Source organism: Sceloporus occidentalis, unplaced genomic scaffold, assembly GCF_023333645.1.
Source record: "Sceloporus occidentalis isolate IW3139 unplaced genomic scaffold, rSceOcc1.0.p SCAF_4, whole genome shotgun sequence".
Taxonomy (NCBI): domain Eukaryota; kingdom Metazoa; phylum Chordata; class Lepidosauria; order Squamata; family Phrynosomatidae; genus Sceloporus; species Sceloporus occidentalis.
The window spans coordinates 5,435,372-5,452,937 of NW_028316984.1; the positions used below are offsets into that span (position 1 = coordinate 5,435,372).

Sequence of the window (17,566 nt, forward strand, 5' to 3'; positions counted from 1 at the left end):
AACGCCAGAGAGAGTTAGGAATTGGAGGCACTGCGTTGCAGTGGTTCCACTCTTTCCTCTTGGGCAGGTTCCAGAGGGTGATGCTCGGGAACAGTCGCTCTTCAAAAACATAGCTTAATTGTGGTATCCCTCAAGGCGCCATCCTGTCCCCGATGCTATTTAATATCTATATGAAGCTGCTGGGAGAAATCATCCGTGGAAATGGCGCTGGGTGTTATCAGTATGCTGATGACACCCAAATATATTTCTCCATGTCCTGGTCATCAGCGACAACAACAGACGGCATCTCTCCCCTCAACCAGTGTCTTCAGGCAGTAATGGATTGGATGAGGGAAAACAAGCTCAAGTTGAATCCAGACAAAACAGAGGTACTTATGGTAGGGCCCCCAAAACCAGGTATTGGGCTGCAACCGCCTGTCCTAGAGGGGCTCACGCTCTCCTAAAAGGACTGTGTTTGCAGTCTGGGGGTTCTTGACCAGTCGCTTCAGATGAGGAATCAGGTGAATGCGACGGTCAAGGGTGCCTGTTATCAGCTTTGGCTGATACACCAGCTGCGCCCTTTCCTGGAACAGGGTGACTTCGAAACTGTAGGACATGTGCTGGTAACCTCAAGACTTGAATTTTGCAATGCGCTCTACATGGGGCTAGCCTTGTGCCTAGTCCGGAAACTCCAGTTGGTACAGAATATGGCAGCCAGGTTGGTCACAGGAACAGCAAGGAGTGACCATATAACACCAATATTGAAGTCACTCCACTGGCTGCCTATCAGTTTCCAGGCACAGTATAAGATGTTAGTTATCACCTTTAAAGCCCTACATGGCTCGGGCCCAACCTTTCTAAGGGATCCCCTGCTTCCATACAATCTGCCCCGTACACTCAGGTCCTCAGGGAGGAATTTATTACAGCCGTTAAAGACCAGGCTGACGGCGACCTCCCAGAGGACATTTTCTGCAGCCTCTCCCAATTTATGGAATGGCCTGCCGGACGAGATCCGTCAAATTACCAATCTACAGAGCTTTTTAAAAGCCATTAACACGGATCTCTTCTACTCCTCTTAATTTGGTGTCATCTGCAAATCTGACAACTATGCCCCCAATTCTGTCATCAAAGTCATTGATAAAGATGTTGGATATCACTAGACCCACGATAGAGCCCTGTGGCATCCCACTGGTAACTTCTTTCCAAGATGAAAATGAGCCATTGCTGAACACCCTTTGGGTTCAGCCAGTCAAACAGTTACAAATCCATGTAACAGTTACCTTGTCTTGCCCACATTTTACAACCTTTTTGCAAAAATATGGGGGAAATGTCTGGCCTTACTGAAATCAAGATATACTATAGCTACGGCATTCCCTTCATCTATAAAGCTGGTAATTTTATCAGAAAAGGAGATCAGGTTTGTCTGGCATGAGTTTTTTGATTTTGGATTTGCCTATGTCGATAATTATTGGGATCCTCTTTTTTCCCCTTTTTGAAGATGGAGACAACATTTGCCCTCCTCCAGTTTGGTGGGACTTCTCCTGTTCTCCAGGAATTCTCAAAGATTATTCCCAGTGGCTCCGATATTACATTTGCCAGTTCTTTTAATTCCCTTGGATGTAGATCATCTGGCCCTGGAGACCTATATCCATTTAGATTAACTAGGTGTTCCTGTACTTTCTCTTTACTTATTCTATGCTGAAATTCCCCTATTCAGTCCTCTGCCCCATTATCTTCAGGTTGAGTACCCTTTGCCTTTTCTGAAAAGACTGAAGCAAAGAAGGTGTTGAGTAATTCTGCCTTTTCTCTATCTTCTCTTAGCATTTTGCCATCTTCTCCAAACAGTGGCCCTACCATTTCCTTCTTCTTCCTAATGCTGCAAACATACCCCAAAAAAACCTTTTTATTGTTCTTAACCTCTCTGGGAAGCCTAAGTTTATTTTGCACTTTAGCTTTTCTGACTTTACCCCTACACATGCTCACTATTTGTTTAAATTCCTCTTTGGTGAGAACAAATGTTGGAAATATAAGAAAAAGATAGGAACAATGTACCACATATGGTGGAAATGCAAAAGTGCAAAAAAAATTGGAGAAAAATTGTTAGAGTGATAGAAAAGAGCCTGGATTATAAATTACCATTTACTCCAGAATTATGGTTACTCAATATAACGAAAGGTTTAAGCTTAAAATTGAGTGCAGAAAAAATTAACATCTTAATTTATTTGATAACTGCGGCATGAACGGTATATGCACGTCACTGGAAATGTAAGGAAGGTTAAAGTTATTAATGTTCAAGAATTTGCAAAGATGGATACACTATCAATGATGGAGAAATGAGACTCAATTCAACAACATAAGAAAAATTTGGGGGGAAATAGCTGATCTCTGGGGGTAAATTCTGAAGAAAAAACTGTTTCATTTTGTTTTGATAGTCAAAATACTGGGGGTGATCCCATGGTCATTGTTATATCATTGTTATATTCTGATGTTTAGATTTTTGTATTTTTGTATCAGTTTAGAATAAAAAAATGAAAAAAATTCCTCTTTGGTGATTTCCCCATTTTTCCATTTCTTATATATTTTCTCCTTTCTTATTCCATTTAAAACTTAGCTCAGTTGAAAGTTTAGTATTCATTCATCCTGGTTTCTTGAGACACCACCCATTTTTCTTCCTCATTGGAACAGGTTGAAATTGTGCTCTCAGTATCTCCCTTTTGAGAATCTCCCATCCGTTTTGAACTCCCTTCTCTTTTAGTATTCCTGACCATGGGATCACCCCCAGTATTGCTCTAGTTTACTAAAATCAGCTCTCCTAACGTCTAGAATGTGTGTCTGACTATGCCTGTCTTCTTCTTTCCACTGTATAACAAATTCCAAGAGAACATGGTCACTCCCACCTAAGGATCCCACCACTTGCACCCCATTAACTTGTTGGTTAGGATCAGATCTAAAATAGGATCAGATCTAAAATTGGTTAGGATCAAATCTCAAATAGCTAAAATGTGAAGGGATGTCATGTGGAGGATGGAACAAGATTGTTTTCTGCTGCTCCAGAGACTAGAACCCAGAAACAATTGATGCAAGCTACAGGAAAAGAGATTCGACCTAAACATTACGAGGAACCTCCTGACAGTAAGAGCTGTTCGGGGTGTGGTGTAGTCTCCTTCTTTGAAGGTCTTTAAACAGAGGTTGGATGGCCATTTGTTGGGATAGTTTGATTGTGAGTTACTGTATGGCAGGGGATTGGACTTGATGGCCCTTGTGGTCTCTTCCAGCTCTATGATTCTATAATTCTGTTGATTCAGCCTAGAATTGCAAAGGGTTTCCTAGCTGCCGCATCACATAAGTGACTTATGTTCATGTGGTGCACTAAGACTCATAGCTTCCTTTTACCTGTACTGTCTTCAAGCCAGGTGTCACCTATTTTAGAGAGTTATCATCTATCTTATGGATGATGAAAATCATACACTATAATAAAAACATGTGAAGTTGAAGGCTTTCATGGCCGGCATCCATAGTTTATGTGGGTTTTTTGAGCTATGTGGCCATGTTCTAGAAGAGTTTCTTCCTAATGTTTTGCCAGCATCTGTGGCTGGCATCTTCAGAGAATGCTTGCCTGGAAAAGAGTATATATATACCCAACTCTTTTCCAGGCAAGCATTCTCTGAATATGCCAACCACAGATACTGGTGAAACACCAGGAAGAAACTCTTCTAGAACATGGCCACATAGCCCAAAAACCCACAAAAAACTATAATAAAAACGGTAAAGCAGTAATTAAATAAAGAAGTAAAGAGTAAATACAACAATACATAAAAACAACAATGGTAAAATGGTAAAAATAACAATGGTAAGCTGGGACTATTAACGAGAAATTAGGCTAGTAAAGAGGGAGACACTTCACTGAAAGTAATCAAATGCCATTAGAAGCCTGAGACAGTAGGGGGAACTTCATGAGGAACCAAAAAGTACCTAAAAAGAAGCCAGATTAAAATGTTCAGAGGACCACTGAAAATGTAATTTCTCTGGCAACCATCTGCCTAATTTCTGAACGCTAGTAGTATGAACAAGGCAACATACAAGTGGATTAATTTCTAACATAATTCATAAGAGGTTTTATGTATATTATATTAGAGAGGATGCAATATATTTTGAAAACTGCTTAAAGTTATCTACTTGTAACCAAAATGCAGTAAATAATGGATACTTATCTACGTTACCTTTCTAAGTAAGTATTTTCTGTTTCTTCTGAAGGACTACAGTCTGATGGACCTCAATTGCATAAAGAGGTATATATACTGGAACTCTTTATGCTCTGTAAAAGAAAATTATTAGGAACACTTTCTGATTTGCAAATGGAGATGGAGGAAGATAAAGAAAGAGGAGGGATGTATCTTTTCCATCCAGAACAAGCATTTCTAAAACAAACAAACATCTTAGCCTATAAAGCTCACAGTTCAATAAAGCATGCATTGTATTCACCAAGCAGCGATTTCTAGGGGAAACAGAATGTAATAAATTTGTAAAAGTCTTACACCATTAACTTGACGTGGTAGAGAAATGATGTGATATATTTGCTAATAGATAGCATGTCATCATTCACATTAGCTTCACATAAGAAGTGTTAAGAAAACCAGCAAATGATTTGGTGTGAAGGATATTTTAAGAACATTAAAATGAAGAGGTATTTGACAGTTATTATTGTAGATAGATTGATTCAGTCAAAGAAGCCATGGCCCTGTGTTTGTAGACCTGGGATTTTTCATTCATAGGTTCATCATAGAATCTTCATGGTAAAATATATTCAGAAGTGGTTTACCAGTGCAGAGTTAACGAAAGTGCCACTGCTACTGCCTCCATCAGTGTCACCCCACTACAGCTGCTCCTTTGTCACTGGAACTGTCAGTTCTCCTCAACTGTAACAGTGGGACCTCACCATTTACAGACTTGCCATCAGTGGATTTGAGCATTTGCAGATGGCAAGCTCAATTGTCCCCAATGGCAGTGTGTGCAAGCAGCCACAGTAGCAACTGCGCACACATCACACCGCCATCTGCAAATGCTCAAATCCACTGATTTTTTGGGGGGGCTTTCCTCAGATGAAGTGAGTCAGATACTTACCTGGGGAAGGAGCTGGTGCCAGTAGCTCTCTATATGGCTATAGCTCCAATTTCTTGAGCTTGGTGACAGACCACTGTGAACAGGCAAATCCCATAGGGGTGTTTTACATGGGAGTTTAATGGGAAGAGGAAGGCCAGAGTCCTGTTTCAGTGCCTATTTAAGACTTCTCAGTATGGACAATGAGGGAACAAATGCAGTCACCAAACATTTGTGGGATGTTTGTATTCTCACCAAGTGCAAGTTGGTAGCCCTGTTGAAAGAGAAAGTCCAGGAGCTGGAGGCCCAGATATTTGCAGTTCAACATATTAGGAAGCAAGAGGTTTTCCTGGACAGAACAGAACAGATAGTCCTGGATTAGGACCACACACACAAAGTTTCTGGGGAGGAGGTCACTTCACATACACACCAAATGGACAGTTGGAGGAATACGACAAGTATAAGTAGGGAAACCAAAGTCAATAAAAACTTTAAGGTCTATCAAATTCCTCACTTTCCTGGAAGACAATTTCATTGTCCAATAGCAATAGCAATAGCAGCTTCATTTACTGTATATACTGCTTCATACCACCTGAGCAGTCTCTAAGAGGTTTACAACTGTAAGCTAGTTGCCCCCAACAAGCTGGGTACTCATTTTAGTGACCTCAGAAGGATGCAAGCCTGAATCAAGCCTGAGCCCTTGGCTAGTTCTGAACTCGCAACCTTATGGTTTGTGAGTGAGTGGCTGCAGTATTTAACCACTGCGCCACCAAAAGGTGGAAGAGGCAACAAAGGGATGAGACACACATTCTAGACTTTAGGAAAGCTGATTTCAGTAAACTTTGAGAAATACTGGTGATCCCATGATCAGGAATAGTAAAAGAGAAGAGAATTCAGGACACAGAGACATGAGAAGGGGTGAAATGTGAATTGATCTTGAACCAGAAACTGCTCAACTTACTGAAAATGTGGTTGACTTTTTAAGAGGGAAAGCAAGTCTTATGCAAATAATAGTGGACATCACATATGTGGGCCATCTAAAAAGTAGTGGTGGATGTGTCATGAAAATGCACAACGTAAGAGAAGTGAAAGCTGCACTGGAACTTTTAAATCAAATTGTTAAACAGTGGTGGCCTTGTATCTGGTGTCACCTAGTGTGGGGGCAGGGCTTCTGGAAGTGGCATGCACAATCTCCCTTGGTGCTGCCCTGTCCTTGTCCTCATGAGGAAAAGGACAAGATGGCATAGGGGGAGGAGAAGGGAGGGACTTCAGGCAGCCTCTCACAGTGCCAGACACAGATGGGACAGGACGGCATGGCATGGCACAGAACAGCACAGGGGGGCGGCCTTATTTCTTCTGGGATGTCACCTTGTGTAGTCCCCGCACCCCCTCAATGATGCCACTGCTGTTAAATATGTTCATAAAATCTTCTGTTTCTGAAATAAGAACTGGGTTTTTTCATTACAGTTTCTTACAGTAAGGGCTGTTCGACAGTGGAACACACACCCTTGGAGTGTAGTGGAGTCTCCTTCCTTGGAGGTCTTTAAACAGAGGCTGGATGGCCATCTGTTGGGGATGCTTTGATTTGGATTTCCTGCATGTCAGGGAGTTGGACTGGATGACCCGTGCGGTCTCTTCCAACTCTATGATTCTATGATTCTACATGCTTTATGTGCCTAGTTTTTCCAAATGCAGTTGAACAGCAACAACATCCTGAAACTTACAGCTCATTTAGATCCGTTCTGTTTGCAGCATTTTACAATGCACTCTACATCAGGCTACCTTGGAGTCTGGAAACTCCAGTTAGTACAAAACATGGCAGCCAGGTTGGTCACTGGAAAATCCAGGAGTGACCAGAAAACACCTATTTTAAAGTCACTTCGCTGGCTGCCTATTAGTTTCCAGGCACAGTTCAAGGTGTTGGTTATTACCTTTAAAGCTCTACATGATCTGGGTCCAACCTATCTAAGGGATTGCCTACTTCTGTATAATCCACCCCACACCCTCAGGTCCTCTGGGAGGAATTTATTGTAACCTATAAAAACCAGACTAGCTGCAACCTCCCAGAGGACATTCTCTGCTGCCGCTCCCAGATTGTGGAACGCTTTGCCAGAGGAGATCCATCAAATTTCCAGTCTAGACAGCTTTAAAAAAAGTTGTTAAGATGGATCTCTTCCAGCAGGCCTTCATTGAACAGAACAATCGGCTAATGATTTCTCCCCACCTTAAATGTCATTCTGCTACTTCCCAGTAGATTGTTATTATCAGTATTTTAACAATTGATTTAAAATTGTAATGTGTTTCAGGTGTTTTTTAAGGGGGGGGGTTAGATATAGTATTGTACAGACTGTAAGTAGTGTATATTGACTGTCTTTTAATCATGTAAGCCGCTTTGATTGCTCCTGTAGCAAAAAAGCAGGATATAAATAAAAGTTTTATTTATTATTTATTTATTTTGTCATACTTAAGTGTGTTCATGAAACGAAATTCACGAACGGAAAAGAAAAATGTATCCTTTGTGGGGTTAAACAAAGCTCAAATATTAATTTTAAAATTTCAAGCAAATAAATATCAAACTTTCTCTCTCCTGTTCAATTCCCTAACTAAGGCAATAAGGCATTTTTACTCCAGTGCATACGCACAAAATGCTAATGCATTTTTTCTCTTCTATGTTCCTCTATAACAGCCTAGAGGAAACAGACCCAGACAAGCCCTTGGGTACACCATCCATTTCTTATATGCACTTGTATACACTTAAAAATAATAAATATTTTTTTCTTTATATTCTGCCTCTCTGTCTGAGACAACCAGAGCGGCTTACAAGTTAAAACAGTAAAATCCCATATCCCCAAATCCCACCCCCCTCTAAAATAACAATTAAACAATTCACAATTTAAAAGGAGGTAGTCTACGGATATGGAAGTAGTCTATGGATAGTTTTACAACTGTCACTGTTTTCATCAGTCACATGTTACGCAAAATGTATACCTTACTTTTGATGGTCATATTGACAAAGTGGAACATGTCCAAAGAAGAGTGACAAGGATTACAAAAGGTCAATAATCTAGTCCTGTGAACAATGATTTACAGATCTGGATATGTTTAGCTTGGAGGAGAGAAGATTGGCAGGTTATATGATAGCCATGTTTAAATACCTTAGGGGGTGTCATGTCGAAGCTGCAAACTTTTTTTCTCCTGCTCCAGAGACTATACCACAAACCAAAGGATTCAAATAATAAGAAAATAGATTCCACCTAAACATTAAGAAGAACTTTTAAACTGTAAGAGATGCTCAACAGTGGAATAGTGGAATTGCTTCAGCGGGTGGTGGACTCTCTATCTTTGAAGGTCTTTCAACAGAGGTTGGTTGATAATCTCTCAGAGGAGTACTTTAGTTATGTATCCCTGCATGACAGGGGTTGGACTAGATGGCCCTTGTAGTCCCCTTGAACTCCAAGATTCTATTATTCTATCATTCTTTGTTCAGCTCATAAAAATTACTACACACCTCATTTCTTAGTAACTTTCCTCCAGACAGTATTACATAAGATTTCTGGGTTTTGACAGGCTACTTTTGATTAAAAAATCAAAACTATTGATTTGAAAAAAGTACTGGACAAATATATAGCAGTACAGGTTCATAACAATGTATAGTGTTTATTATGACAACATTCAATGCAGTATTTGTTCTCTTTCCTGATCACTGAAGTTCAGAAGCATTCTTTTGGACTTCTTAAGTGCCATTAAGGATTTCTACTGTCTGTGTTTCCGAATGTCTTCAGCATCATCAACACAGCAATTTCCCATTCCATTGTTGCATCGACCAACATAGACTTCCACGGGATGGCAAAGTGTATGTCGACAAACTCCCTTTAATCGCCTACATCGTCCCGTGCCTTAAAAGACAATATGAGAGTTTGTGATCCTTATTTGTATTTCTGTTCCCTCTTTATAGAAGACTTTTCATGAAACTTGAGGAAATCAATTCATGCATGTACACTGACAATATCCCTGCCACCCGATTATACTCACTTAAATTAATCAGCATGCTTATATCAACCATTGGCATATCCCTATAGTTTAATATTATTACACAAGATCTGTGGTTTTTATTCAGTTGTCTATATGGTAAACAGTCTTGTCCAAATCCTGGGGCTCAGCATTTATTTTGGATGGATATGGTGCATGTGTGTATGTGCCTTCAAGTAATCTGTTAACTTATGGTGACTTCATAAATTGCATAGGGTTTTCATAGGTAAAGAAAACTCAGAGGTGGTTTTGCCAGTTTCTTCCTCTGAAATACAACCTACAGCATCTGGTACTGGTTTACAGTCTCCCATCCAAGTACTAACAAGGGCTGACCCTGCTTAACTTCCAAGATTGGAGGAGATCTGATACCTTTACTCTATTCAGGCCCTCAGGACAGACATTGCACACATACAAAAAATGGCTTGAACATGCATGCTCATCACTTCTTGACTATAGCAGCAAGTGATGATCTGCATATCTAGGTGAAGCCTTACAGATAAATCATCATTGCTTTGCCTGACAATTTATAATGAACACATTTCCAACATGGAAAGTACTTCTGCACAGGAGAAAATATAAGCACAGCATATATATATCTCAAATGTGTGGTGAGTGACAATATTTTCCCCATAGATATGTAACACTGTAAAATTGGCAGACAATTTTACATGTGACAATCTACACTAAAGTGGGAGTTGTGATCCAGATTTTATTTTACTATTACTACCAGTAGCCCTAAGCAGCATATCCAGTTTTGTGGAATGTTGAGTGCTGCTGTTCCACACTATCTGTAAGGGTACACAATTCCCAACCCTGATCTACATGCACTTTAGTTGTTCTGTATACAATGACTTGCCCTCGTATTCCTGTTAAAATATTAAATCAAACTATTAATGTTAAAATATTAAATATACTGCTTTTCAAAAGAAAAAAGAATTTGGGGAAAATTTAGTCCTCAAAAGTGTGTGTGTGTGCATATATAGATATTGGCCAGTGTAGCTACATAAGCATACGTGTTGGTTGTGGCTGCATAGTTAGATATGTTGTTGTTGTTAACCACCTTCAAATCAATCTTGACTCATGGTGACCATGCCGATGAGACATCTGCAAGACTCCCTATTCTTCACTGTTCTGCTGAGGTCCAAATTTCATAACCGTAACCTCCATCCATCTAGCATGCAACCTTCCTCTCTTTCTACATCCATCCACCTTTCCTAGCATTATTTGTCTTTTACAGTGAGTCATGCTCAGTGAGTCATGCCTACTCATGATATAGCCTTGACTTTGTGATGTTCACTTCTAGGGAGATTTCAGACTTGATCTGTTTTAGGATCCACTTGTTTGTCTTGTTAGCTGTCCATAGTATCCTCAGTCCTCTTCTTCAGCATCACTTTAAAAGAATTGATTTTCCTCTTATCTGCTTTTCTCACGGTCCAGCTCTCATATTATTGTTGTTAGCTGCCCTCGAGTCAGTTCCAACTTATGGTGACCCTGTGGATAAGACATCTCCAAAAATCCCTATCTTCCACTGCCTTGCCCAGATCCTGCAAGCCTCTGCCCATAACCCGCCTGATTGAGTATATCCATCTGGTTTGTGGTCTTCTTCTCTTTCTTTTACCTTCTACCTTTCCTAGCATTACTGTTTTTTCTAGTGATTCATCCCTTCTCATTATGTGGCCAAAATACGATAGTCTCAATTTGATCATCTTTGCTTACAAGGAGAGCCCTGGTCTGATCTGTTCAAGAGCCCATTTGTTTGTATTCTTGGCTGTCCATGGTATCCAAGTACTCTTCTCCAGCACCACATTTCAGACGAGTTGATTTTCTTTCTGTCTGCTTCCTGCATTGCCCAGCTCTCACATCTGTACATGGTAATAGGGAATACAATGGCCTGAATGATTCTGACTTTAGTGCACAGTTGTATGTCTTTGCTATTCAATATCTTTTCCAGTTCTTTCATAGCTGCCCTTCCCATTCCCAGTCTTCTTATTTCCTGACTGCAGTCTCCATTCTGGTCAATGTTTGATCCTAGATATGGGAATTCTTTAACTATTTCAATTTCCTCATTGTTTAGATTGAATTTGTGTATTTCTTCTGTGGTCATTATTTTTATTTTCTTTATGTTCAGCATCAGACCTGCTTTTGTACTTTCATCTTTGACCTTCCTTATTAACTGTTCCTCCTATTTTCATTCCTTTTTCTGATTCTAATTCTGCTTTTCTTATAATGTTTTCAGCATATACATTAAACAAGTAAGGTGACAGGATGCATCCTTGCCTGACTCCTTTTCCTATTAGGAACCACTCTGTGTTTCCCAAATTCTGTTCTGATGGTGGTCTCTTGTCCTTGGTAGAGATTCCTCATCAGGACTATCAGATGTAGTAGAACACCCATGTCTGAGTGTGTTCCATAGTGTTTTGTGATCTATACAATCAAATGTGTTGCTGTAGTTGATGAAACACATGCTGTTTCTTTTATGGAATTCTTTGGTGCGCTCCTTTAGCCATCACATGTTTGTAATGTAGTCCCTAGTGCCCCTTCCTTTTCTGAATCCTGCTTGCATCTCTGGAATGTCTCTCTCCATGTATGCTTGGAGTCTATGCTGCAGAACCTTGAGCATTATTTTGCTTGCTTGTGAGATTAGTGCTATTGTCCTATAGTTTCTGCAGTCTTTTGTATCACCTTTCTTGTGGATTAGTATGTATTGGTATATCAAGAGTTTTCAGTCTGTTGGCCACCGCTTTGTTTTCCATATTTGTTGGCATATTTCACTTAGCACTAAAGTTGCATCTGTCTGTAGGCACTGTAGCAGTTCAATTGTGATATCATCTGTGCCCAGTGATTTATTTTTTCCCATTTCCTTTATTGCAGATTCCACTTCACTTCTTATAATTTGGGGTTTGTCTTCATATGGCTCCTCATTCCAAATATTATTAATTCCCACATCTATTTTGTATAACTATTCTGAGTATTGCCTCCAGCATCTTTTTAGTTCTTCTTGTTATTGTATTATGTTCTTTCTTTCTCCATAGAGCAACCCTGGCCTCGGTTTGAACTTGGCTTTAATTTCTCAGATTTTTTTTAATAGAGGTCTCTCGTTCTTCCATTTTTGTTGTTTTCTTCTCTTTGGGATATTTCTCATTATCCTTGAGTGTAAGACTTTGGACAGTTGTGTTTATATTTCTGGATTTGGTCATACCTCCCTTTGCTTTTGCTTTTCTTCTTTCTTTTATTGCATGAAGTGTTTCATCTGCCATCAATTGTTTCTTATCTTTCTTTTTGGCCACTGTTAGTATTTTCTCACATGGAAAAAGGGAATGCAGTGGCTTGGATGAATCTAACTTTCATGCTCAGTTGTATATCTTTACACTTTAGGGTATTTTCTAATTCTTCCATTGCTACCCTCCCTGATCTTCTTCTGATATCTTGACTGCAGTCCCCATTCTGATCAATGTTTGATCCTAGGTATGGGAACACTTTTACTATTTTGATTTCCTCACTGTCTAGGTTGAATTTGTGTAGATCCAAGAGTTACTTGGTTAATCTAAATGAATTTAAGTCTCCAGGACCAGATGAACTACATCCAGGGGTATTAAAAGAACAGGCAGAAGTAATCTCAGAGCCACTGGCAATAAACTTTAAGAATTCCTGGAGAACAAGAGAGCAGACTGGAGGAGGGCAAAGGTTGTCCCCATCTTCAAAAAGGGAAAAAAAGAGTATCCCAACAATTATTGTCCATTTAGTCTGACATCAATACCAGGAAAGAGTCTAGAGAAGATAATTAAACAGAGGGTCTGTGAACATTTAGAAGGCAACACCATAATCACAAAAAGTCAGCATGGGTTTCTGAGAAACAAGTCATGCCAGACTAATCTGATCAATTTTTTGGATAAAGTTACAATCTTGCAACTGTTAGGTGGATTAGTAATTGGTTGACCAGCCGAACACAAATGTTGCTCAGCAACGGCTCTTCTTCATCTTGGAGAGAAGTGACCAATGGGGTCCACAGGACCCAGTGCTGTTCAACATCTTTATCAATGACTTGGATGGAATAACTGAGGACATGCTTATCGAATTTGCAGATGACACTAAATTAGGTGAAGTAGCTAATACTCCAAAGGAGAGGACCAAAATTCGAAAAGACCTTAATAAATTAGAAAGGTAGTCCAAAACTAAAAAAAAAATGAATTACAACAGGGAGAAATCTAAGGTACTACCCTTAGGGAGAAAAAATGAAATGCATAGATATAGGATTGGGGACACCTGGCTTAACAATACTACATGTGAAAGGGATCTAGGGGTATTACTAGACCAAAAGTTGTACATGAGTCAACAGTGTGATGCTGCAGTTTAAAAAACCAATGTGATTCTAGGCTGCATCAATAGAAGTATTGTGTCTAGATCAAGGGAAGTAATAGTACCACTCTATTCTGTGTTGGTCAGGCCTCACCTGGAATACTGTGTCCAGTTCTGGGCACATGTCCAGAGGAGGGCAACCATGATAGTGAAGGGTCTGGAAACCATGCCCTATGGAGAACAACCTAGGGAGCTCGGTATGTTTAGCCTGGAGAAGGGAAAGTTAATATGATAGCCCTGTTTAAATATTTGAAAAGGTGTCATACTGAGGATGGAACAAGCTTTTTTTCTGCAGCTCCAGAGAACAGGATCTGTAGCTACAGGAAAAGAGATTCCACCTAACCATTAGGAGGAGCCTTCTGACAGTAATAGCTGTTTGACAGTGGAACACACTTCCTCAGTGTGTAGTGGAGTCTCTTAGGAAGTTTTTAAACAGAGGATGGATAGCCATCTGTCAGCTTTGATTGTATATTCCTGCATGGCAGGGAGTTGGACTCGATGGCCTTTGTGGTCTCTTCCAGCTCTATTATTCTATGATTCTGTAAATCTATTGTCAATTCTTTTCTTTCTTCTGTATGATTTTTAGCATCTTTTCTAGATGAAGATTCCATTGGAGCTTCAAAAGCTTGTAACATGTATGTAACATGTATAATGTGCATTTTGGTTAGTCCAGTAAAGGTATCTGTATTTTTAGATTTTGCATGATACTGTATTTCAGTAGATAAAATTTGGTTAATCTAAATGTTTCATTCAAGATATTCTAAGGGAGGAGACCAAGAGGGAATACTCAGTGGCCTATGGAGTTCCTTCCAACTCTATGGTTCTATGATTTTACAACAGGGTATAAATCAACATGTGACTTGAAGGGACACACACACAAACATGTTGTCATTATGTCTGTAGAAGTAATACCGAAGAGAAAAACAATTACTTCCTCTTAGGAAACATTAACTGTTCCCTAACTCTTTTTCAATTCTTACCTGATTTGTCCAGGTAGACCTGGTGGAACAGTAAAAAGACAAGTAGGAAAATATAAAGGAACCTCATGCCAGTCGAAGGCCTTAGGAGGAAAGGCAGAAAGATATAATGAGACAGTAATTCATAAATCTGTGTATATGTTATATTTATGAACACTTTCTGTTATTCAAATAAAGACCAATTCATCAATGTTGGCCAGGGTACATTTTAGGAGGGGAGTAGTTTGTGCAATGTCTTTAATTTACTTTTCTTTATTGGCAAGAAGAGCATAGCAACTGGTATCACAAACTGCAGCCCAGTACCCTGCCCTGGTGGCACAGTGGTTAAATGCCTGTACTGTAGCCACTCACTCAAAACCATAAGGTTGTGAGTTCAATACCAGCAAAAGGTCTCAAACTTGACTCAGGTTTGCATCCTTCTGAGGTAGCTAAAATGAGTACCCAGCTTGTTGGGGGCAATTAGCTTACAGCTGTAAATCTCTTAGACACTGTCAGTTCAGTATCGAGCGGTATAAAAATGAATCTGTTTGTTTGTGCCCACATACTCAAGAGTTAAGTCAATGACACCTGATGTCAACTAAGGCTGGGAAAACCAATTACAGGTGAAGTCAAGAGGTTGCCTGATATATTTAACATCTAGTTTACTATTCAGCTCCCTCCCACATGAAATCTCAGTACATATGGTTTCACTTCGCTCTTTTGGAAGAGTGTTGCTTTTAAATAGTGTCAAACCATTGCTTCAGTAAGCTTAATTAATTCAGTATCACTTACTTTTCTATAAACCAGTGGCATCTCTCCTCTGGGTGTCACCCAGAGCAGGGAGCTGGTGCTTCTGAGGGGTGGTGTTCCCAGGGCTGAGGCCAAAAGGCCACTCCCCACCTCACTGTCATGGTGCATAGAATGACACTAGAGAGGCAAGTGGCTTGTTTGACCTTCTGAGCAGCCCCACCCGCCTTCTGAGTCCTGTATGGCCATGGCTGCGCAAGACCAGAAGGCAGCCACCTTTCCCCTGCCTTCCACATCCCATGCGGCATTGCCACAGGGGACCAGGAAGGGAGCCGCCCGCTTCACCCGGGGTATACTACACCAGTGGGTGACACCCACCTCACTGAACAGTTGTGTTGAGGATTCTGATCTGTCACCCTTTACTTTTGCTTTTCACTTCTTAATTGTATTAAGAGTTTCATCTGTCATTCAATTAGGTTTTCTATATTTTGGGCTGCGGTTAATATCTTTGTGCATTCTTCCCTGAAAACTTTTTTGGATTTGGTCCAGAATTCGTTTAGATCCTGGTCTACTGGGCTTAATAGTGCAAATTTATTATTTGCATGATTGTTAAATATTCTTTAAATGTTACAGGATGTTCTTCAGGGGTTTTTTGGCACAATTATTTATTTAGTGCACTTTTAAAACTTTACTCTATTTTTTAATATTAGTAATCTCATGGTTTGTTTCACAATCAGCTCCTAGTGTGTGTGTGTGTGTGTGTGTGTGTGTGTGTGTGTGTGTGTGTATATATATAAAATGAAACTTCTCCGATGTCTACTTCCAGTTATGTAGGCTTTTTGATTTCTGTATCATAAAATTGTCTCTTTGGTTGCCAGAAGTTTGTATTTTAAATGAACAAACTGCTCGCCTCAGAATTTGGTAAGCCTTTTTCTTGACTGTAGGCCAAATTCTCCATCAATGAATGGTTTACTCTGTTTCCTACTTTCCTACCAACTGCCTATGATTATCAGTGAGTCTTGTTTGGGTATGTAATCAATTTCTTTCTGGACTCCAGCACAGATATTTAAATTTCTTCCTCTTTTGCCTCTGTATTTGGAGCATAAACTTGCATTAAGGTTATATTGATAGGTTTTCCTTGAAGTGTTACTGATATCATTCACTCAGACCCTTGCTACATGTCTTTCCACTATTAATGCCTACCACCTTGCTGTCATTCCCATCCAAGGAAGAACACCCTTAAGAAATTAGCCCATTGATTTTAAAGCAACTTATCCCTGATGGGATAAAGTCAAGTTTAGTTTTAATCTCTGGCTGCTTTTCAAAAACGGGAGCTTGCAATTATCCAGCAGCGTTTGAATGTGATAATACCTGCTATTAAAACTAAACTCGACTTTATCCTGTTGAGGATAAGTCACTTTAAAATGAATGGGATAATCTCCTTAGTTTACATTCCCCCCCCCCCCCCAACTAAAAGACATTATAGAGTTCTGTGATGAAATCTTAATTCTCTTACTGATTTGTCACAGGAAAAGGAACTCAGGAGTCTACAGAGGAAGCGGCAAGGCTTTTTAAAGATGGTCAAGGAAAAAGGAAGAACTTTACAGGCGCCTCAACCTAAAAAGAAATAAAAACCCATGAAATGAAGAGGAATTTCTCCCAGCCTCACAAATATCATCAACAAATATTTCCCTTCCCCCCCCCCCACCACCTCTGTTTCTCAGGTCTTTCTTAGGTTTGAGGATAATAACTTTTTGCCCATCTTCCTCTATGAATGGCCAGACAGATCTGGCTGTCTTGTCATTAGACAAATAGCTTGTTGTCTGTGTTCTTGAGGGTAAATTCAAGAATGAACTATTCCTTATGAAAGAAGTGCTTGCAATTGGCAATGTATTTCAACAGAGCGGCAGGCTACTGTGTTTGCCTCGACTAAAGAACTGTGTTTCTGGTTAATGAATCGTGCAGAAAGACTGTCTCTGCCTTTTGTGTTGATATTAGCTTTTTAAGGAGAAATAAGGGCATTCCCTCTGTCACATGTTTTGCTTTGCCCAGAGCAGGATTTTTATTTTCATTTTTTTGCCTCTGATGGCCCATTCTCATTTTAATAGCTTTAAAATGATAACTTTAGCTTTAATTAAAATAGCTATTAACATGAAGCCAATTTTATAACATGCCTTCTAGTGCCTGTTTCCTCAGATTGGAGCCACTTGTTTCCTGGATGAACAAAATTCTGAAATATGTAATGACTATGGCAAAAACAAGAAAGGAAAACAAAAAAAGTCTTATGGTAGGGCAAGCTATGTGGCTGAGCTACTGTGTATAAACATCTCAATGTGTAAAAGCTGATGGTGTTTATTATTTTAAGATGTGATAGATAAACCAGCTATGAGAAGCACAAGACT

General features: G+C 39.7%; 1 protein-coding gene across 1 annotated transcript in view; it reads right to left on the minus strand.

Moving 5' to 3' along the window:
• The window catches only part of LOC149313456 (cysteine-rich venom protein kaouthin-2-like), a 43,638-nt gene extending 28,303 nt beyond the window's left edge, over nt 1-15,335 (minus strand). The window contains exons 1-2 of the mRNA XM_089522501.1: nt 15,210-15,335; nt 14,442-14,460 (exon numbers count right to left, since the gene is read on the minus strand). Coding sequence (XP_089378627.1) covers nt 14,442-14,460; nt 15,210-15,335 — 145 coding nt within the window. The remainder of the gene's footprint in view (nt 1-14,441; nt 14,461-15,209) is intronic.
• Between the last annotated feature and the right edge of the window lie 2,231 nt (nt 15,336-17,566).